The 24,585-nt window shown below is 37.1% G+C and overlaps 1 protein-coding gene across 9 annotated transcripts in view; it reads right to left on the minus strand.

Annotated features, from left to right (window-relative positions):
* Positions 1 to 3,180: 3,180 nt before the first annotated feature.
* Positions 3,181 to 24,585, minus strand: part of LOC105034423 (alternative NAD(P)H-ubiquinone oxidoreductase C1, chloroplastic/mitochondrial) — a 39,168-nt gene continuing 17,763 nt past the window's right edge. For 3 of the 9 annotated variants that reach the window (XM_010909584.2, XM_010909578.2, XM_010909579.2), the window contains 8 exons: positions 21,302 to 21,368; positions 20,966 to 21,175; positions 20,204 to 20,301; positions 17,744 to 17,959; positions 11,428 to 11,832; positions 11,275 to 11,351; positions 5,053 to 5,156; positions 4,532 to 4,969 (listed from right to left, as the gene is read on the minus strand). In XM_010909584.2, coding sequence (XP_010907886.1) covers positions 4,830 to 4,969; positions 5,053 to 5,156; positions 11,275 to 11,351; positions 11,428 to 11,832; positions 17,744 to 17,959; positions 20,204 to 20,301; positions 20,966 to 21,175; positions 21,302 to 21,368 — 1,317 coding nt within the window. In that variant the 3' untranslated portion in view covers positions 4,532 to 4,829. Of the gene's footprint in view, positions 4,222 to 4,531; positions 4,970 to 5,048; positions 5,157 to 11,274; positions 11,352 to 11,427; positions 11,833 to 17,743; positions 17,960 to 20,203; positions 20,302 to 20,965; positions 21,176 to 21,301; positions 21,369 to 24,585 lie in introns of those variants that run through there. The other 6 variants (XM_010909580.2, XM_073247427.1, XR_830154.2 and 3 more) reach the window with 5 other exon arrangements.

A 24,585-nucleotide genomic window follows, 5' to 3' on the forward strand; every position in this document is an offset into this window, starting at 1 on the left:
GCAGATATTATATTCTAATGATATTTATAATTCGTTAGAGCATGAAGTATTTTTTTAGAGGCATAATATTGATGTTGCCTCTAAAACAGTAACATTAGAGGTGCTTTTCTTTTTTTACCTCCATAAAAGAGTCGCTAAAATATACTTTTAGTGTAGTGATAGGATCCTTTCAGTCTATCAAATTTGCCTCCCAATAAAATATTACTTGATTCATGAGCAGAACTTAATTATGTAATAAATATTAACCTTGATAATTTATGAACTAATCTCATACTCTTCGATATCCAAGTCTCAAATCAAATAGGATCTCTTATATCTCGTTATCCTTACTAACTCCATCTAACAAACTTATTTTCCATAATTCTCTATCTTCCTCTCTAATAGTCTTATTCACTGCCAATCTCTCTCCCACTTTTATTTTTTTATTTTTTATTTTTTATTTTATTTTTATTCATTAATAATATTTACTATTTGTTATCTAATTTTTTTGTACTAAATGCACATCGTGCATGTATCTAGATGTTAGGTTGACTAAAGTAGAGTTGTCTCAAGATAATGAATCTGATGAGGAAAATTATATCAAAGTTAATGTTTTTTTGAGGAAAATGTCAAATTAATCTTGTAATTCAATTTTGACATCCATCTATATGCCCACTTGTTCACTCTTCTGATCTTGAATATTGAGAGTCTCCTATATTAGTTATGAAAATCTTTTACATGACAAGTATTGGCTAATATTACTGGAATTCTCGAACAGTTAATATACTTGAAAGTTAGATGCTCTAACTAGTTGCATAGGTTCAAAAATTGAGGCCAAATTAAATTTATCATTCTTGATAAAATTGCTTTACATGTATCTCCATGGGCTTCTGTCGTGCCTTCTAAATAAGCAATGAAAATTAACTTGTTTAAATATGTGTTTTACGTTTTTTTTTTTTTTTTTTTTTTTTTTTTTTTTTTTTTTTTTTTCAAATGTGAATGGGCCTTTTTCTTAAGAAAATAAAGAAAAACAAAAAGAAAAGTTGTGTGATGAATAAGCGAGCACTCAATTCGTTTTTTGAGGTCAATATATTTTAGAGACCTATGAACAAAGACTCTCCTCCATGTCACCAAAAAAGGGGGTTTTTTTTATATTTTGAAAAAAAAAAGAAGAAAATTTTATTTCTGACAAGCAGGTTAGAAATTTTATCATTTTAACCCTATATATTTTAATTAATCATAGGATCTTCACAATCTATTTTGAAACTTAATGTAAGCTCAAGATCTTTGCAACTGTTATGTATTTGGATAAGTAGCACTCCAAATTTCTAGAAACAACAAAAGAGATTAAGACTTTCTCCATTGGAATGAACAAAATGAAAGTATAACAGAACAGAACAGGAGATGACCCAAAGTTACAGCTTATGAAGAAATGAAGTCACACAGCTGATGCGTAACTTTTCATTTCCTCGTTGAAGGCTAGCTTGAGAGATATCTGGGTTATCATAGCAATTCTCAAATTTATGAGTATTGCTACTGGGGCTAAACAAATTCCCCATTTGATTTCTGATCTGGTGTGGCATGATGGTATTTGTGTTATCTTAGTGGGTTCGGTGCAATTCATGAGTGATTGGATCATTTTTAAGATGCCACAACTGATTGATCATTAGCTTGAGAAAGTATTCTCTAAAATGTAGAGGTAAAGGTGGCAATCGGCTGGGTCAGATCAACTAGTAGAGAGAAATTTCCAATTTGAAACCGACTGATTTATTAAACAGATTAGCAATCAAAACTTGAACCCAATTTGTTAAATAAACAGGTAATCTGATGTGACCTGCATAATAATATGCTTAATAAATAGGTGAGAACAAGTCTACAGTAACCTTGTCAATCATATTATCAAGCTGACAAATCATGCAAGTGTTGCTGTGCGGTCCAATGACACGTATATCCATCTTTATCTCAAGAAAATAAAGATGTACATGTAAATCTAGTTTGTGATCTACCACGCTATGAGGATTGGTGCAATTCAAGAGGCAGCCTCGATTCAGAGGGTTGGATCATTTACTGGGCACCATGTTAAGTGTCAAATCAGATTATGGACCAGCTTGTGCTTAGATTTTTCCCAAATCAGTTACTTTCTAATAGCATTTTAACAGAAGAATCTCTTGTCACACGAACGTTTGCACAAAGTAAAACATTAAAGACCGTTTGGTTGACGAAAATGGAAGAGAAAAAGGACGTTCCTAAAAAGTAGAGAGAAGGCCTCTTATTTAGTTAGAATTTTAAGAGAAGAAAGGTGGAAAAAATTATTCGCATAAAAAATTATTTCTCATATTTCATGAGAAGTGAAAACCATAGGAGAGATGGATTTTGGCACTTTTCATGGGATGAAAAATGGTGATACTCTTTTTTTTTTTTAAAATATCCTTTTAAGATCTATGGCTAAGATTTTGTACAATATCAATAGATGTTACGATGAAATACTGAATAGCGATATAATATTATCCTAATATTCATATAAATATAACATTAATATTATAATATTTATTATATTTTAATAATATTTTAATATTTACATTAATATAATATTTTTATTAATATTAATATAATACTTATATCAATATATTAATATTTATGTTAATATAATATTATATTTAATATCTATATTAATAAATTTATTATATTAAAATATTAAATAAAAATATATATATTATTATGTTAACATATAAATTATTATAGTCTAATATTATATTATAATATATTAATATTATATTTATATTAATATATATATTATTAATGTTTATATAAAATTTAGGAGTAGAAAAATATGATCTTATATCTATTAAGAATATAATACATATTTTATATAATTTTTTAAAAAATAGATGTTCAACTAAACGTAAACTATTTTGCAATTCATCATTTTTTTATGATTAATCATACATACCAAATCCTATTCTCAAAAATTTAGTTCCTGGAAGTAATTTTTTTAAAAAAAAAATTTTTTGCGAACCAAATAAATCCTAAAACCTTTTACCCAAATAGAAAAAGGCCAAAGACTAATGCTTTAGTAAGCCAAAATTCTGGTTCAAAAAAAATCACTCAACTGGTATGCTGCTTTTCCATTACTCTTTTTGAACTGTTTTTATAAGCAGTGTTATGACCATAGCGTTGCTCAAAGCTTGCTCCCAGTCCCCATCAAGAAGTTCAGCATAAAATTTTGGTTTCACTCCATTACCAGCCTACACTTGAGAGTTGTTCGTGCAGCACCATGCATTGAAAGATTTTGAGTTTATATAAGACTAGGACCATGGAAAAAGGAATACTGAACTAAGCCTAGGTTAAACACCTCCTCCAAGCTTATGCACTACTGGTTTAGTAGAAGAATTCTCTGGCAGACTTAATGTAGTAGAATAGAAATCTCGCAGCACAGGATCATCTGTAATATAACCTACATACTGATCAAAATCTATTCCATCTGGCTGCCCTGGTAGCTTCTCAATCCTGTCATCTTCCATTAGCCTCCATGAGCTCCAATATATGTTGGGGAGTACGTCACAGCACTCTCCAGTTCAAGCAACTCCCATTAATGGCATTTTAATGGATCCATCTTTAGCTCAATTTGTGCTCGTATGCTTCTCCAAGGGATCAAAACCTATGTTCACATAAGCACTAAAAAAGATGGTGAGAGAAGAGGGGGACAACAAGGCGAGGAACATAGCTTTCACCCTTACGGCTCACTATTTGCCGCAGTCAGTAGATGTCAGAGGTGTGGAGGATCCCATAACAAGAGACACACAACTCGGATAATGGCAGAAGGCAGTTCCATGGAATCCCATGAGGCTGGAAAGTGGTAGATTGTTAACATATATCCTCTCATTGCGACTTGGATTGATTTTATCATCCTGGTTCTTGTGGAAAACCAGACCCAGTATGACATCATATTAGACTTCATGTGGAAGGATTTTTGAATCTTTTCAATATATGGTGACATGTCTTGTGATACCCAAGTTGCACTTCTGAGTCGTCTTGCTTGATCTGAAGAGAATGAACTCCAAAAATTTTAAAGAAGAAAGCAGAAGAAAAGGTGGGGAAATACCTATCAAAAAAAGCATGGACTCCTTCGTCTCCTCACATATTTGATGTATTAGATTTGTCTCTAGCCAGCATTTAGTCAGATATTTCCATGTGGTCTCTCATGCTTCAGTTTCTTTACACGACAGTCACAATTTCAGCCTTCTAAAAATGATTCAAATGTCATATTCAAAGTATTTTTTAAAGAAAAAACTTTGCCAAGTGTTTACAAAGAATACAAATTATGTAAGAACCAGGAAAATTTTACTAAAAATGACATTAAATTTACAGCAACATATGCAGTGAATGCTAGGGTAGCAAGCATGGCAAGCAAATCACCAAAAACAACAGGAAGAACTCTAATAGAATCTTCCATGCATAAATTACTTAGAAATCTATTTTCAATTCCTAAGAAAACTCAAAGAATCGCCTATACCATGAAATGATCATGACGAGAACAGTGGACATATGAACATGCATCACAAAGTAATGTTTTATTGTTTCACATGTTTTAGAAGCCATAGCAGTATTGGTTGTTCCCTTCATGTGGTTATTGAACCATAGATGCTGATACTACTAGAGCAAAAATATTATTCCATGCCCCGGCTCATCAATTTGCTTGGCACAATGAGAACTGCAGCAAAATGCTTCTGATTCATCCAGGGATCGCTATATTAGCGAAAAGAAAAATAAAGAGTAGAACAAAATATCAAATTAGGGATCTGTCCAGGTTAGGTGAATGTACGGTCTAAATTTCCAGATATATTATGGATTTATGAACCCGATATCACTTTGGTCACAGTGCTCTGCAGTGAGGCAACAGAATCCACAACAGATTTTGTAAGCCAACTTATCCCGACTTTTATTCGGTGTTCATCTGTAGGCAGTCTCAGGAGGTATGCTATCTTCCTTGCTGCAACATAGAATGTTCCTTTAACCTCCGTGGACCCAGATAACAATTAATCATGCAATGGATTAGGAGAGAAGTTTACCTACCAGCATGCCCAAGGGGACCCTCCAAGGTCAGACTCTCAATGAAACTTGGTGAGATTGCAGCATCATTCCTCCCAAGAGTCATCATCTCTCCCAGTTTCTGAAACCTGATAATTAAATGGACAATACACTATATTATTGCAATGACACTTGCTACTCTCAGTCAAAGAATACATATGATTTTGCATTTAGTATTTAGTTAACAATGGGAGACCAAGACAACTGATCAAGAGGAAAGCAAGATTCAGCCTGCATATACACAAAAGAAATTTGCCAAAGCAATTTTCTAATCTACAGCAGCCACTCCACTAAAAGCAAAACTAGCCGACTCTTGAACTCTGTAGAAAAGCTTAGTTTGAAGTTTGGACCTGTTTTAAATAATTTAAGGGACACTGCAGAGAAGCACCTAACCAGCAGACTGAGTATGAATACATTTTAACCGAAAAACTGATACTAGTGAAATAAGCACTTAGCTTCAAAACCAATTTCAATTTCTCAGGACTCTATTAAGAAGCATCTCCCCTTCCAGGGGAAATAGGGCTGCAGATAAACCAGAATGTTCATGAATAGCTCGGCCTCAGCTCGATAACAGGCCCATTCAAGCTTGTTCAGCTGGGAAACAAGCCAAGCTCAAACATATTTTAAATCTTGACTTGTAAAGGAGCAAAGCCTGAACATTCAGAATAAATAGAAGCTCGGCTAGTCTTGATAACAAGCATGTCAAGCTCATTTCAGTTTACAAATGCCTGAGTTTGAACATATTTTGTTAGCCACATCTCAAGCTTGATTACCCCTTTCATGATCTGAGACAAACCTGAGCAGCTTGCCACTTGGCTCAGCTCCAGCTTATTTGCACCTAAATGAACTGCAAGAAACATACTTACCCAACCAAAAAAAAAAAAAAAATCAAATTTACTGTCCCATCTATCACAGTTACATCATATATGCCTGCCACAGCATAGTCATCACATTCCAATAGACGAAAGAGTAGATTATCAATGTAGTTATTTCAATAAAGCACGAATCCATTCAGCTTCAACATTACTATCACCAAACTCCTTGTACCAAAAAAACTGATATCAACATTCCTAATCAAAAACCAAAACTAATGATGGAGCAGGATATCCTCGTCCACTTAATTTGGTCTACTTGCCGATGGAGTCTGTGAAGCCCCCAATATAACAAGCCCAGAAAACCCTTTTTCTGGGAGGCACACCTGATACATATCAGGTTACAAGTTTTTAACTTATTTTACCGTTTACAAAGGTATGTATGTGGAGTAAGAAATGCTATGAGATATTTGATTTGTTTTAGTTTATTGATTTGTGAAGGATTCCGACATACCTCTCTCTCTTCCTCTCTCTCTCTCTCTCTCTCTATCTATCTATCTATCTATCTCTATCCTCTTATATCTTCTACTCTCTTCATCTTCCTTGTGATCTACAAGTAATTTCTTAGTACCAAACCATCCTGAACCATCTGGCATACTAGATTGAATCGGTCGGTTATCAAGATGGAATAGTCTATCTATTCTGTTCATATTTAGACTTTACAAACCTTCACTCGCCTCTTGCTTGCCTCGGCTAGGGTTTCATCATCCCCACCACCACCAATGATGACTCAATACACTGCCCCCCCTCTCTCTCTCTCCCCCTCTCCCTTCTCTCCCCCTCTCGCTTGTCTCTTGTTCGCCCTCTCTATTCAAGGAAGCCCTATCCTCTCTCTCTCTCTCTCCTGCCTCTCTCTGGCTTATCTCACACAACTCTCACTCACTTGCCTCAGCTAGGGTTTTATCATTGTGGCACCCAGTAAGCATCTCTCTCTCTCTCTCTCTCTCAGAGTCTCTCTCCCTCACCCTCTCTATTCTCTCCTTTCTCTCTCTCCTCTCCCCCCTCCCTCTCCCTCCTTGCTTCCAATATAGCTCGAGTCAGTACGGTACATATTGGTACCATACCAAACAAGTCACTAGCTGGTATGATGCCCGATACTAGTTTGGCAAACCTTTTTCCTTACCATGTACTAAATTGAAGAACCATCTTCTATGCTTTTTCATCTTATGCAACAAAGGAGCAGCATGACGTATTCATACAAGCCATTTCAGAAGAGAAGAACTGATTAAGGAGAGTTTTGATTTGCATGTAAAAAGCAAGAAGTTTGATCACCTTGCCATGATGAGAAAACCAATGTTTTACACTTTTACTAGTATAGATTGGTTCCATATGGTACATGATGTATGTGTCTCTATACCAACACACAGCACACTATTGGAGTCAACACAGCACCCATACCATGCATCATACCAGGTCCCTATATTGCACCGATACCATACCAAGTTAATGCGGTACATCCCATGCCGGTCAATATGGGTCAGTACTTAAAACCTTGGAGAAAATGCTTAATAAACTTATATCTAAGAACACTCCAATTGTGAATTGCACATAAGGATGCACCAATCATTGAGGCACACACTAATCCATGATGCCACACATAAAACTTACAGGATTGCATAAATCAAAAAGTTTCTTATATCTACCAACAAGTATGCATGTGAATTTTGGCATTAATCTCAGTCCAACTAGCATGGTATGCAGGCAATCGAAAATTTACATCAGTGACTAAGAATACACTATTATTTGGCCAATAGAGCTCACTGAATGTTTAAGCCAAGGTCAGATCGAAACCGAACCCCATGCCGGCCAACTAGCCATATGGTTTGGTATGCCCCCATATTCAGCTTGAACCAACATGGCAAAGAAAGTGGAGCAGAGAGAGAGAGAGTCAAAGAGGAAAAGAGAGAGAGAGGGGAGAGAGGGAAGGAGAGAGAGAGGCTGGCCATCCACGGTGGTAGCCACAGAGGGCCGTAGAGGGCCACAGATGACCGTGGTGCATGGAAGGGTGAACCAAAGAGAGGAAAAGAGAGAGAAAGAGAGAGAGAGGAGGAAGGGAGGGGGAGGGAGAGCTGGTCGTGATCGACGGTGGCCGTTGGAGGATGGAGGAGGCCCTTAAAGTTCCCTTCCCTTCCGTCTGGTTGAAATATGGGCGAGTAGCCTCTATTTCTATCTCGAAATCGTGATCAATTTATTTTTTTGGCTACTTCATAGCTGTCTTCACTATGAAGCAATGAAAAAAATAAATCGATCGCGATTTCGTGATCGAAACAGGGGCTACTCATCCCTGTTTCAATCGGATAGAGGGGAGGGCTCTCCAAAAGCCTCCCCGACCCTCCGTCGGCCACCACTAGCCACGGTCGGCTCTCCATCTCCTTCCATCCCTCCCTCCCTCCCTCTCTGTCTTTTTCTCCCTCTGATTCACCCTCTCCCACACACCATGATCATATGCGGCCCCCCGGCCACCTCCGACAGCTTCCCCAACCTTTCTCTCTCCCCCCCTCTATCTCTTTTCCTCTCTTTCCTTCGGTGTTTCAGATTCTACACTGGAACCGTACAGGTAAGCCACCGGTATGGTTCGACACATCTTAAACTGTCCAGTTCGGTGAATGCTGGTTTAAGCCCACTTGGAGCTAGTTAAAAAATACCTACTACCTAGTGCTGTAGTGGTATAATTTGTTTGAGACTAGAAAATGATTCCTTTTGAACACACATGATGAGTTGAAGAACATCACAACATAAGTTATCAGCAAAACACAAAATCCATTCAAGTGATTGGAAGCTGAAAATAATGCATCTCCTATGTCCCAAGGATGCTAAGGTTCAGCTTTAGCAGGTTATCGAACCAAAAATAGAAAACCACAACTCTATTTCCCCAAGTGAATTGACTAACCCATTGATACTGACCTATTTGAATGACCCGAGTCTGCATTGGACATAAGGACCATGCTAAACTCAGGCAAAGGTTACATATCACCATTCTGTCCTATTACAGAGAATAGGGCAAATTTTCCAGCAGAGTTGTGTCCAGGCACAAGCAGATTCTTGGAAGCATGGTATTCCGTACCTGCTCGAATCGGTCGATACATCCCATACCGTACTGTACCGGTGGGAAACCGACACGGTTCAAGCCGATTTTTCGGTACATAGTCCGAATCGAACCGTATCGATCGGTTCGGTACGGTACAAGCCCGAACCGCGCAAAACCAGACGGTTCAATCCGGTTCGATGTGGTACTAATCCAGTTTGGTATGGTTCAGCACGGCTTTTTTTTTTTAGTGGTGGTGGGTGAAAATTTTTTTGATTTTTTTAATGTCGGTACGGATCGGTATGATACCGTACCGTACTGAGCAGAAACCGGTACAGATCTCGATACCAATTCCTGAAACTTTGCTTGGAAGTGTAGTTGTCTGAGGGTACAACTTTGGGGGTCAATACCCCTCTTGCATACTAAAAGAAAAAAAGTAGAAAAGACTCTCTTGTTGGTCTTTATAAGAGAAATGAGTCCTAAGGATACAAATTTGCATCTGACCAGGTGACTGATGTAGGTAGATAGTTGACTAAACAAATTTTAGATCTCTGAAATAAAAGTGTGCAGAAATATGCAGGCTATGTAGAAAAGAAACATAAAATTAAGTTTAACACTATGTCTATTCAACTATTCATTTGAGAAAGAAAATAGTATATCTATTCACAGCACAAAGCAAATAGTGAAACTTACAGATTTGTGTAGTGAAGAGAATCAACATATAAGAAGAGTATCGGCAAAAGAGAATTGCAGGAGAATGAAGTAGCGAAATTCTCCTACAAGCTTGTGGATTCAACTATTCATTTTAGGTGGGAAATAGTAAAAATTACAGATCCCTTTCATGCAGAGATCAACATACAAAAAAGAGTATTGAAAAAAAAAAAAAAAGCAGAATAGCAGGAAAAAGAGGAGAATATAAGAACCAGTGCGCAAGGAGAGGGAAAAGAAAGATAAGAGACAAGGAATTATAGGTTAAGAGGGAAGAGTTGACCGAACCTGGTGATCAATCCTTTTCTTTCACCCCCAAATGGGAAAAGGCAAACAAAAAAGAATAGATGCTTTCTTTCCATGCCCATCCATAGGAACTTTCCTATATGCTTCTCATGGCTTCTGCATGCAATCTAGAACCTTTTACAATATGAAGCGCATCTTTTGAATGAATCAGCAACTACCCCTTTATTTTTTTCACTAATTTGACTCTCTTAAGACCTGTGAAAATCTGCTAATAGTAAACAAACAGGACACCCAAGTTCCTATGGGAATCTAATAGAAAGGGAAATAAATCCTTTTCATGATTGACAGCATTACAGTAGGGCCATTGATCTGTGAATGGTATCTCACCCCCCAAAGAAAATTTCTAACTAATTTAAAATCATTTCAGAAATTCAATACTTGACATAGGCTGCTAGAAAGCCTTTTGTTGATGACTAAATCTGGGCTGCGTAATTGATCCTCTACTTTTGTTCCTTCAATGCTCTAAGTAGCAGATTGTAGAATCAAACGACGATGATAAACATGATGCAATGCTATCAGAGCCTCATCACCTCTCTAGAAAAAATTTTAAGGTAGTGGGTCTAGTCAGTTGCAGGCGGACTAGGGAATTTACAGCCACAACATAAAACTCATAGCTAGTGGATTGTAAGAGAGTTTGGAATAAATTCAGGTTTTACACTGTTTTCCAGAGAATCTGACCAAAGTCTGGTAAAACACACGATTATGCATATATAAGCTTAGACAGAAAGTTTCATAATGGTAAATATGGATTTAACTCTTAAACCAAATTGCATGGAAAATACTGATTGCAAAAGAATACTGAAGATTCAAAACCTACACTACTAGGAAAAAACTATCTTAGGTTGACAATTAGCTCCTGCATAATCCACTGTAGTAAGAAATGCTTTGTGCAATCTTAGGCAGTAAGAAATTTGATGATGCAGATGCAACCCTAAGAGTATGGTATCTGCAGTTAGATGAGTATCTCAGAGTGAGATGAGCTCTTGAAAATCTCTTTTGAATTAGCTTTCCTTTTTACTCTCTTTCTTCTCTCTGTGTGTGTGTGCGTGTGTTGTGTGTGTGGGTGGGTGTGCATGAGGGAACTGAAAAACCTATTCAGCATATTGCCAAGAAAATCGGATCATGGAATGTCTCTATGTCCATTAGCTAAACTGCATGCTGAACTTAAATATTAAACATATTAAATTAAAAAGAGTGCTTGGTAAATCCATATTCTAGAGTGCAATGTTCTGTTCCCAGTTATATTAGTCTGTCACTACTCACTAATGATTTTTTTCTGTAAATAAGGAAGAAAACCTGAATGGCAATAGAGGTCTGTCATTGATTGCTGCCCAAAGATTCCAACCAGCAAAATCTGCCTGCTGAAAAGCAACCTGAGAAAGTAATACCAAAAATATTATTACAGAATAGACAATTTTACCTGATGCACTAAGGTTAGAATCATCATACCTGTGCAGTGGCAGGAAGCAGCTTGCCAGAGGAATCCCTTAATGCTGCCGAGTCACCAATTGCAAATATTCGAGGATGACCCCTTACACGGAGAGTTTCATCTGTTTCTGCTTGCCCTCTACCATTCAACGGAAATGTGTTGGATTGATCAAATGGATCTAGATGAGGAATTACGGGCTTACATCCCACTGTCCATAACACTATATCTGCTTCCAAAATCTGACTCTCTAAGCCTCTTTGGGCTGGTTGAAGTTCCAAGATGAATTTATTTCGGTGATTCTTTGCATCAATACTCATTTCTTCTCCAATTCTCGTCATCCCAACTGAATCTTCAGATGCAGAAACCTCCTTTATGCAGCTAACAAAATATCCCAAGAAAAGCTGAGTTTTCCGAGATTGAAGAACCTGATGGTATCATTGACAGAAGCTCTAGCTGTGAGCATTTGTAAAAGAATATAGCTTTATTAATGGATTAGCTTTTAACAAGTCATGAATGGAGTTAAAGGCTTTAAAAGATATTAAACATAAGCATCATGATAATGCAAAAAAAAAAAAAAAACTCATTTGTAAAATAATAATGGTTGTAGTCCTTCTGCACCAACTCTTCTAGTTAATATGACTTATAGAACACAACTATCTGAATTCATTCTGGCCACGCTAAAGGGGCCAAGAATATCACAGATTCACAGTCAGTTGGGACTTCTTTTATTACATGTTTAATTATTGGGCATTTTTTGGGTACATACCCTCTTAAATATTGGAATTTGCATGAATATCTTCCCCAAATTGATATTTTTATGTATACCCTTATAAAACACATGTTTTGCAAGTATACCATTCTTTTTCCTTTTTTTGCATTCGTACCCATGCCATCTAATGCCATTAAGAAGTTAAGAGTTTAAAATTGAAACAACTTAAGTACCCTTAATTGGTAGACATGCAAAAAGAAACATTTATAAGAGGATACATTCAAATAGCAAATTTGCGAAGGCATTCATGCAATTTCCCATATTTAGAAGGGTATACATGTAACAAAGAATTCTAATTTTATTTTTGTCTATATCAACTTATTTTAACACTTAGATTAGTTTAATGCCACTTGATGCTTTTTATGAAAACACTGCTCAGAAAAAAGATACGTTCAATGATTAGATTACACAGAGTTATACTAGTCGTGATATTATTCTATTTTATTCTTCTTCATTTTTAACAACCACTATATCTTATTTAATCGAAAACCATCTTGTAATATTTATTATTATAGATGCATAAGTGAGCTGTGGGGAATGGATCAAAATATAGAAAGGGATTGAAATCTCTTAAAGGCACACAAAAAATTGCAACGATCAGGCTTCCTTGCTACTATTGTAGTGGAAGAACAACATCAAGTATTCCCGAATAAAGCCATTAAAAGACTTCAAAACCCTTCAAACTCACTAACAACATCCGCATCGATGTGGTAGAAGGCCATCCCTTATGTTGGGTACCTTAAGCCACTTTCTTTAGAGCTTCAATTTCCTGAAAGAAAAAAAGATCTAGTATATGAGGCCCATCTTGTCACAATGATTTTAAATCAACCACCTATGTGAACACGAGAATTTTTCCACTCTAAAGGATAAACATTACAAATCTCACAAACTAAAGATAAACATTACAAATCTCTCAAAAGGCTTTCCTTTTAATAACCCATGGAGCTAAAGGGAGGACTGAACCATCTTCATGTAAAAAAGGATAAAATGAAGGGAGAACTCCGGCGGCAATGAGAGGAACTTGGATTCCAATGGTGAGAACTATGGCAAAAGGAATAGAGGGAGAAAGGTTGCTGATGGTGAAGGGAATCAAGGGAATGGTTTTGATTTCAGACAGGGGAGTGAAAGAGAGGGATCGAAAGAGATTGGAAAATCTTTCAAATGAGGAAAATGGATTAGGGCAACCTTGACTGGAAGAGAGCAGCATATGGGAAGAGTGGAAGTTCAAAAGATCAGGTAAGTTCCCACTGAGACCTGTTAGCCTGTTACCTGCTTTAGAGGTAAAAAAGTAATTTCATAATTTTAATTAATTTTTAATTTAAATAAATATGATTTTGGCTAATAATGTCAGCTAAACCATTATGTCAAAGATATTCATGGAAAAATAATATTTTGTGAGAATAGGCATGCAAATATCAATTTTGGAAGGGCATCAAAGTTCAATATTTAGGAGGGTATTTCAAATAAAAAAAACCCACAGATTTTTGGGCATGTATACCCTCTTAAATATATGAAATTATATGAATATCCTTACAAAATTGCTATTTACCCATCTACCCTCATAAATGTTTGCTTTTGCATGTTTACCCACTAAGGGTATTTCGATCATTTCAATTTTAAACTGCTAATTTCTTAACGGTGTTAGATGGCTTGAATACATATGCAAAAAAAAAAAAAAAGGAAAAAGAAGGGTATGCGCGCAAAATAAGTGTTTTGTGAAGGTATACATGCAAATATCAATTTTGCAAAGTATATTCATGCAAATTCCAATATTTATGAAGGTATATATGCAAAAATCCCTTAATTATTCCACATCTTTCTAGCTCTGTAATAATCAAACACCTATAAAGTAGGAATGATGGGCCACCCACCCATCTTATCCTATTATCACACAAAAATTAATGAGTAGAGTTGCACATGACTTGGGTCTCCACATAAATTGATCACGATTCCAATGCAATCAGAAAACACCTAAACAAAACTATATGACATCTTGGGTTGGGTTCAGTTGGTTCCAAACCTAAACTTCACTCATATAAAGGGTAGAGCTTGCCACTTGTATACTGTGACTTGATCCAACATGCTGCAAAAAGTATGGACCATAAAATGGTTTGGGTAATAACCCAAACCGACCCAACCAAACAAAACAGATACATATGTTAATACATAGATACATATAAAATTAGGTACTTAGATACATGCATAAATATATACATTTTTTTTTTGTTGCTGCAAGCATGAAGATGTACATTATACTATATATCAAAGTGCCAATGCACTCTCAGTCATTAGGCCTTCATGGCTCTCTTACTTCACTAGAACCATTTTAGCCCACAATCCGAAGTACCAAACCCAGCAACAATACTCTTTGTTGGTTGCATTTTTCTCTTGTGGTCTACACAACCACAATTTGTTGTGCCTATATCTCCCCCCAGAATTCCCTTCCCCATGAAGAAGTCATAGATAAGTTAGAAGACATCCAAAAGAATTGAAAACTTGCACAAACTCTCTCTCTCTCTCTCTCTCTCTCTCTCTCTCTCTCTCTGTGTCTGTGTCTGTCTGTCTCTGTGTGCGCGTGCAGGGATAATTCTCCATAACAAGATTCTGAGACACCAAGAAATTGTTGAGGAATAAAATATTGCTCAGCTTCCAATTTAAGGAGACATGATGAACATTTGTGTGCCTTCCAACGGAGGAATAACTGTGTGCAAATGACACTATGACATCTCCCAGCAAATGACAGATAGCGGGTGAATCAAAAGTCATGTGGGCAACTCTACCATAAGGATTATATGAAATACCAGTGATGTCATTAAAAAGTGCGCTCCAACACCCCTCCCCAGGTGAACAAAGAATGCTGAAAATCTGTTTTAAGTAAAAAGCAATCTTTCAGAAAGCTATATAAATCGAGAAACAGTAAAAAGCCTATTAACCTAATATGACCCTTTGATATCATGATAATGATAATGTCTCCTGGTGCTGAGCCATGATCAAACCCAATCAGACACTGGCTCAGTCTCATTCGGCATCAGTCACTTTGGACTTACAATATACTAGAGCTTTATTAGATTTGACACATGCAGGAAATTGAAGAGCATTTGGTGGATGGTTGTGATCAAAGGAAAATAAAAGACTGATAGAGAAGGAAGAATCTTGGATTCTTTGTCTAAAAGAAAAGCATATAGTAGAGGAGTTTACAATGGATAATCGTGATTAGAAGAGGATAAGATTTGACTGATACAAAAAGAGAAAAGTTCTCAAAATTTTGTTTTGAAGAAAAAGGGACCTCAGAAATTGAGATGTACTCAAGATTTGTAGAGTATGCACAGTATTGGGATCCAACAGGAAATACAAGAAAAAAAAAAGTCTGATCACAGTTTTCATCTTTCTTCTTTTTTCTTTTGTGTGTGTGTGTGCAGAACTGAAAATGGGAATCCAACACCAAAAGGCTGTCCCACTTAAAATGGAAGATACAGATTGGACTTTATTATACCAATCAAAATTCCGACGGAAAAGATGAAAGCAAAGGCCATTGAGTTTGCCTAACAGAATCAATTGTAAGAACATAATACATAAAAACGAAATCTTATAAGTGCTCGTCAAAATTTCTGGAAAAAAAAATTACATGTGGATATGGTTTGTTTCAATTGATAATCGAAACAATGCAATGCACAGGAGTAGCTATATGAACCAAGATTCACCATTCCAGTATTGGCCTCATACCAATACAATGCCAGTAATGTCAACAGGCCCAATATGGAGGTTGGTTCGGCCTGTTGAGACTTAGTTAGATCCATGTACCGAGTCCTAGTTCGACACCAGTATGGTATAGTATGCCTGGTATGGCGTGTATCCATCAATATGGCAAACTTTATGAACTAATCTAACTTCTTGGTCAAACTTTAGTCTAGATAAAAATAGAACCAAGAAAGCAATAGAATGCAGCCACCAAGATGTAGTTGCTCCAAAGCATGGAATGCCAAGCTACCCCGAACAGTGCCGAACTATATCAATGACCAATTGGTACGATTTAGGCATTTGATTCAGAATGCCAGTGAAAACAGAGCGAGGGAAAAAGAAAGGGAGGAAGACAAAGAGAAGAGGGGAGAGAAAGAGAGGAAAAAGCCGACAGTGGCCTGCTAAGGCCGCTGAAGGCTCTGCAGTCCTCCACGAGAGGAGATTAGAGAGAGAAATAGAGGGATGGAAAGATGGTGGGGAGGCCACCAAGTGGCCGCCATGGCCGCCAGACGACCAAAAGTGACACCTATTTCGAACCCACATACCCTTGTTCATCCTTTTTTTTTAACGCCGATGCAGGGCGGGTGAACCCTATTTTGAACCTACATCTGTGGGGTCACTTTCAACTGTCTGACAACAACGGCAGCCTCCTTGCTGCCTTCCTCTCCCTCTATTTTTCTCCCTCCCCCTTTCTCTCTATCTCTCTCTCTAATCTCCTCTTGTGGAGGACTGTGGAGCCCCTCCAATGGCCACCACCGACATCTCTGCCAACCTCCCTTTCCTTCCCTCTCTCCCCCGCTCTCTCTCTATTCCTTCCTAGTTCTCCCTCGTTTTTGTATCAATTCATGCCCAATATGGTCCGATACAGGGTTGTACCAACTTGTTCCACTAGCCAGCCAGCACGGGGTTGGTTCCGAGTTGGCAAAACTTGCTTCAAAGTCTTTTTTCTGCTAACTTAAATGCTAAGATCATAACTGAATTATATTTAGCCATACATCTCTGCAACATATCACAAAGATGAGAAGAATGACCATGTAGAAAAACCAAGAGAAAGATGGAAACTTCAAGATTTGGAGGTCAAAAAGAGAAAAAACAAAAGAAGCATTAAAAGCCCAAAGACACAAGGAAGCATCCAAGTTTTTATTACTTAAAAATATACATATACCATACAAAATCATCATCCTATATGGACTACTATTCATGCAACCCTAAACCATGACAGGGATCCCAGACTCACTATGGAGGTCCTCTGATCAATGTTTTCTTACATGAAAGATAAAATTATAGGGAAATAAATGTTTCTGATTTCATTACTCTACATATCATAAAATAAAGAAATTTCACCCTGACCAAGGACTCAAACAATGAGATTATGACTCAAACAAGACAATAATGCAATTGACTGTCCACAGCTCTCAATCTTCTCTCAGTCCACAAACCACAGACTTGTATCTCAGTGACAGCAATAACAGACGTTCAAAGCTTGCCTCAGCCATTTAGAGATAGTTGGATTGCTTACAAATTATTTTTACTGATTCAGGATTACGAATTACGTGGATTAATTTAAGGTGGTTTGATGAATATTCAGGTTGATCAAGCACATAACTAATTAAAGTTGATTTTCTATAATATTGCTCGTTGTTCAGCACTTCAACTTGTATACCGGATAGCCGATGATAGACCTTAAATTCAAGATATATATGAGATGGCAAATACTATATCTAATACTACATGAATAAAAGCCTGAATCAAAAGAATAATGTGAACGACAAATTCATAAACCCATGAATTTGTATTCCATCAAAAATATACTCAATATGAATACTTACTCGGAGTGCAGCTTCTCTATTTCCAGGTGGAGCATTCGGACAAATGGTAGTTTCAACATTGATTGCTTGAATTATCCCTCTGTCTTCCAGTCTTTCAGAAATGGTAGCTGCTAACTCAACACCAGAGTAGCCACAGCCGACAATAGCCACATGTATGGGAGGTGAATCCTTACCAAATCTCTGTCGTTCCAATGTTGTTAACTTGCTGTTGACTTTCTGCAGCATTGGAGGTTCAAAAAAAAGAAATAATGAGGATATGGTAACCATGATATTTTTTATATGCGCACAGATAATGAAAATAAGAATACTTGGAAAGTCTTAGTGAACATCAAATCAACAAACAATAAATTACTAAATAGAAATTTAAAAAATTAATCATAACGAACTGAACAAGTCTGGCCTCGTCAAAATGGTCTGAGCCACACAAGTTATATTAATCTGTGTTTTCATTTTGGGTTGCATTGCAAAGACTTTGTTAAGAAGAATATGTTGACCAAAATCTCAACAATAAACAATTCTATATTATTACCTTTCTTTATGTTCATCAATTTGAAGCTCACCTTGAGGATTATGTCATTAGTAGCATTTATTCATCTACATAATCAATTCTGCTTATTTTTATTCTGGCTTCCTTCCCAGCATCCGAAGCAGTCAGCATAAACATTTCATGTTTAAATGCGTACCACTTGATACATAAGACTCAACCAAAAATCATTCTTACTGGGAAATCATGTTGACAACTTGCATGACTGGCAAATAACAGCATCTCAAAAGTTCGACCATAAATTAGAGAAGAGAAAACGAAGAAAGTTAGATGTCACGATGTCTATCAACCTTTCATGTAAACACCCTCAGCCACAAGTGAGATGATGGAAACAGGTTCTTCTTGATATGAAATAAATTCCTAGATATCTTCTACCAACAAAACCATTTTTTAAGCATCAGCACATTCTAACATCCAACCATCTATTATATAGAACTAAACCACATACAAAACCATATCTACACTAATCAACTGTTTCAGTGAAAAGGAGGGGAGGACTCAAACTAAGAACAGTTGCCCAACTACTTCAGCTTAGACATGCAAATTATCCAAATTCTGTTTCGTTTCTCAGTGAATCAAGAACTCCTTCAACAAAGACTTAGCATGGAGAATATATGATGTTCTATGTTCATATTGTTTTGTGCTCACACCACTCATTGGTGCCAAAGAGTGAGACTAATGTTCCACGTCAGTTGGGTTTACTTTTTGTAAGATATCCTTGTTTTGCTAAATAATTTTGAAAAATACTTCATTTGCAATTAGGCCATCACAAGATACCCAGCACAAAAGACATCTTGCAGTTAAAAATCTTAAATCTCAAGCATCTCATCAGGTGAGTGGATCAAAGCATTCTATGCCAAACTGCCTCCAACCACACAGTTTGGGGCATACCGAACCGAACCAGCATGAAACTGGGACAGTTCAGCTCTCACTTTTGTAAAATGAAGAGAACAGCCTCCGAACCAGGTGCTTCAAAGAAGAACGGGTGCGAACCGAGTGTTCGCACAGGTATGAACCAATTCAGGCCCCCCACCCTTCCAATAATAAAGAGAGGCCTGACAAGGCCTCCCAAGCCTTCTCAGGCCTTCTCATTTTTTTTTCAAGCCCCCCATTTCACCAAAAAACAGCTGGTTTCACCAATTAAAGTGTAGATCCAACCTAAGACAAGGTAGGGTAGCTCTTCCCCACCTCATCTCTTTTTTCTTCTTTTTTAACATCGAAAAATACCAAAAAATTGGAAAAATAAGGGGAGACCATGCCAAAATTTTTTATTATGGTATGATTTCATGATATATTGTAGAGCTATGAATGATCTACACAATGAGACTAATATATTTAATTTTTAGTAAAAATCTAAAATTTTTAAATTAAAAAATACTTTTGGATTAAAAAATTAAAAATTAAAATAAAATTCAAAAATAAATGTAATTAAAAGGTTGTTTAGGGGCATGCAAGTTACCCTCGAAGTGCTTTGAATGCAATCATATGCACAATGGCCTAAACCCAAATTTAAATTAATTTGAGAAATAAGAAGCCCTTAATGCATAAAATACTGACTTAATTGCTGATTTATTCATTTATTCAGAATTTCACGCTAGAAACTGTAACATCCCTTCCATTGTAGGAGAAGGCTTTTGGGTGCTGCACCATGGTTAGACCTAGGTTTATCTTAAACCCATATCCGTAACCCTATACTTCGGCAATCCCTATGCAGAACCCTTTCTTCCACTTGCATGCCCCTCTGGCATCACATGACCCACCACATCTGATATTGTACCATGTCAATAAAAGTAAAGCAAAACAATATTCAAGAAAAAAATGACTAGTTATTCAGAGAGAATCTTAATTTAAGATGTGCAACTTGTAGAAACAAAAATGATATAGTAAATTATATGCATAAGCTCTTCAGAACTTACACGAGCATCCTCCAAGGTCAAGAAAGGAAAGGCATATTCAGCAGATCCTGGAACAACATCAAGTTTTGCTTCAGCTCCTAAAGCTAGAACCAGCCTGGCTGCCCAGTTTTCAATTTAAAAAAAAAAAAAAAGCAACATCAGCAAGAACACAATGAAGACAAAGAACAAGATGGATGGTGAACTTAGAGATTGTAGTCTCTCTCCCCTCTCTCACACACGCGAGACAAACATGCACGCATGCAAGTGCAGACAAGGACATCCCAGAAACAAGATGGAGTCCACAAAATAAGACCATGCAGAAGGACCAGAAGTAATATCCACTCAAGACAACAACTCCCATGACACTGCTACATGGTATACTGTGTGTGCATCTATTTTGTATCTGTATATGCTATACTATTCAAGAAAACAATTTCCACAGTACATAAGAATTTTTTATAAATCTAATAGTCAGAATCAATGATCATTCCTTTACAAGTTGCAGAATCTTTACGTGAACAGACTAATAGAGCGAATTTGCTGTGGTTGAACCATTAGAGAAGGACATAAAACCAACAACAAGAAATCAAAGCACCCAACAGATCATTTGCGCATTCATATGTCCAGATATTAAAATGCTGGAATGGACATTTCAACTTGTAAAAAGAACAAGTTTTCTTTGAAGGATAGCAATAAAGACCAGCATTGAGAGACATAATATGATGCTGATGACAAGCGAATTGATAGACAAATACAAGGTCTTAACAAAGAAAGAGATTTCACAGCATTGAGGCAGAGACCAGTCATATTCAATGATTATCCCACTCTCAAGGTGAACCAATCCTCCAGAGCATGACCTTCCAAGCTCCCCCATTTCTATATGATTTAAGTGGTCCAGAGGCCGTATAAACTTCACCCTGTCTTTGACAAATTGCACGCTGGTGTTCTTCAGTAAGTCTGTAAATGACGGTGCTATTTCCCAGTCATCCACTTCTGCCATCCAGTGATATTCACCGAGAAAATTAAATATAATGAGTAATTATAAAAATTATGAAAGGAAATTACAAAGAGGTGAATAATAATAACAATGAACTGCTTTCAACTGCAAATCTTTAGTACCTCCAGATAGTAGTTCATATAACATTGGCTTAAAAACAAATTGATCAGACTGATCTACAAGCAGCACCTGAAATGTTTTAATAAATGACATTATATTGGAGCCTTAGCTGAAAAAAATCAAAACCAGAACCAAAGCAAAGTTATGTGAGCAAATATTGGTGAAATATATTACATAAACAGTAAATTACAATTACAGCTTACATTGCTTATAGGCAGCAAGAAATCAAGATGCAACAGCAGGGAAAGAAATGAAACAGAGCAGAAAGAGAGCAGAAAATACTAGAAACCCACCTCAAAATATTCTGCAACAGAAGACAAATACAGGCATTACTTAGGAAAATCATGATCTATACTCATTTCCTATGACAATGTCAAGATTGCCGAAAACCCAAAAGAAGAATTCCCATAATTTCAAGTCAAAATTGCCTCTTGAAAGACTCAAGTGCCATCCAAAGGCAACCATTACTGAATTATATTTCATTTCAGCTTACGTTGCGAAGAGACAGCAAGAAATCAAGATATACACTTGGAACAAAATTTACAAGCAAATCCAGATTTCCAATTATTTTGCAAGGACAATAACAGGCATCACCATGGTAAGGGTTTGAGAACTATACTCATTTTCCTATCACCATGTCAATGTTGCTACAATAGGACAGAGAAGAAATAAAGAAATTTTTTTTTCACATTCCCATTCTAATCAGATTCCCTTTTTAAAGAAAATGAAGTGGCACACAGAGACTTTCCAATCAAACTATGTCTCCTGGTTTGTGTATTTGAACAATGCGATGCTCTAGTAAGAATGGACAAGCAACATAATGAGTTCCAATGGTTTTGGTCTACATATACATTTTGGAAACAGAAGGAGATGGGCAAATGAACAATGTACAAGACAATCTGACAAAAACTTACTAATTATTTTTCTCCTTGTAACTTCATAGTATGTAGGAAAATCATTTATGTGGAATCATGGATCAATGAAGCCAGTGTTGCTTAAACTTTAAGATCTTTATCTGGTTGCTTAAATTTGATTTTGGCAAATCAGCAGGAACCTAGAGAGGACTGAATGCCTGGGCTGTAGCTAACTGGGCATTATTTTATTTAAGCAGATGGATAGGTGAACATACACATGCATCCACATGTGCATGAAACCTGAAAAATACCAGACAAAAAACTCATTTTTGTTTTTCAATTGTTTTTACTTCAATGAGTCATTATATCTGTTGAGTCAAGAGCTTATGGCTCGGCACGTGAGGTATTATCTGCTTTGACCTACGGCCCATAGTCCGGGGCTATATGGCCATTTTGGGCCTCATGGTTTTGCCCCTTAAAAGGCACCTCACGTAGGAAGGATGATCCCTTCCTATATAAGCTAGATTTTTCCTTGACTCCAACTAATGTGGGACTAATGATGCCCTTTCTTCTACACCACAATATAGCCCCCCCAGTCAAGGGGAGATCTGTATACTCCACAGACCGTGTCTGTGTACTCCCACAGAATGGTATTTAAGCGAAAGGGCCCCACAATCTGTTGAGAGTGATGCCCTTCCTCCAGCGTCAATATTGCAGTCAAGAGCTCATGGCTCGGCACGTAGGTATTATCCGCTTTGGCCTACGATTTATAGTCCGGAGCTGTATGGCCATTTTGGGCCTCACAGTTTTGCCCCTTAAAAGATGCCTCATGTGGGAAGAATGGTCCTTTCCTATATAAGCAAGATTTTTCCTCGACTCTAACCAATGTGGGACTAATAATGCTCTTCCTTCTACACCACAACAATATCTTAACTATTATAATTGAAATGAACTTATAACTCAATTGAAAGTGAAAATTACAAAATTTACAATACTTTTACTTCAACTTCTCTACTGTCTCATAGAAATTGGTGATTTCTCATCTCATCCAATGCCAAGGCTAGAGGGCATACCTCCAGTATCTTTACGTAGTTCTCTACCAATTGAAGACCCAACGACAATCATCCTACCACAAACAGACCTCAATAGCCCAATGACTGCGGTCCGAGCATCACCTCTTATTCCTCTTCCTTTCCCCTCTTTTTCGACTCATCATTTTTTTCTCTCTTCCTCTACTTTTTGCCCTTTTCTCCTTTCCATCTTTTCTTCCTGTTTCTCTATTTTTCTTTCCCTTTTTTTTGTCTTATTTCCATTTCTAATCTATTTTCTCTTTAGTGATCTTTTTTGTCATTTTTCATGTCAATTCTCTGTTAATCCTCCTCATCACAATGCAAACCACAAATAGTTGTTGCATGTTGAATAAACTTTTACTCGTCAAATATCACTTATAACTATCATGCTTGACTTAGTAAATGATATGAGATGAAATAGCATCTTCTCATTAATCTTAGCTCCTACCATGCTATAATGTGTATTTCATTATTTACAATTACGAATGTTTTTGGAAAAAAATGAGGTAATTTGACCATTGTTTTGTTCTACTTTGCCTTATCTAAGGATGGACCATGAAAATTGCAATCCACCTAGGCACTTAGGCGATCGGGGGTCCCAACCAACTAGGGACTACCAGCTACCTTGACAACCATGAACACTGTAACCAAATTCATACTTTGAAACCAAGGTCCGCGAACCGAAACTAGGACCTGTGCCTGCCAGCTAATGGAACGAGTCGGTATGGGTCCGTACTGGACCGAACTAGCACAAACCAACTGAAGAGAAGGGGAGAACCAGGGAGAAGGAAAAGACAGAAAGAGGGGAGGGGGAGGGAGAAGGGGGGAGGGAAAAAGAGGGTGGCCAGAGGAGACACCAGCAGTGGTCGGAGGAGACACCGACGATGGCCATAGGCGGGCCGCCAAGGGCTCTGCTTCCTCTGCCAAATCTCGGCCGAGAGAGAGAGAGATATAGAGAGGGAGAGGGAACAAAAAGGAGGGAGAAAAGCTGCTGGAGGGCCTTCGGCTAGCCGCCATAGTCACCGGACGGTGCAATCACGGCATATGACACTATAGACATGAAACAAGGGCCCCCTATTTCATGAGATTTTTTTTCTATTTCATGAGATTTTTTTTTTAAAAAAATCCGATCATAGTGAAGCCAGTAATGGATTTGCTGACTTCACTTAACTTCACTAAAGTGAAGTAGCACATTTATTGCCGGCTTCACTGTTTTTCTCATTTTTTTAAAAAAAAATCTAAAACAGTAAAGCCAGCAATGAATTTGCCGACTTCACTATTCATCATTATTTTTAAAAATATGCAATAAACTGAATAAAGGTGGTCACTCCTGTTCCACGGTCACAGCTCTGCTTATGCATT

Source organism: Elaeis guineensis, chromosome 13, assembly GCF_000442705.2.
Source record: "Elaeis guineensis isolate ETL-2024a chromosome 13, EG11, whole genome shotgun sequence".
In the NCBI taxonomy this organism is placed as follows: domain Eukaryota; kingdom Viridiplantae; phylum Streptophyta; class Magnoliopsida; order Arecales; family Arecaceae; genus Elaeis; species Elaeis guineensis.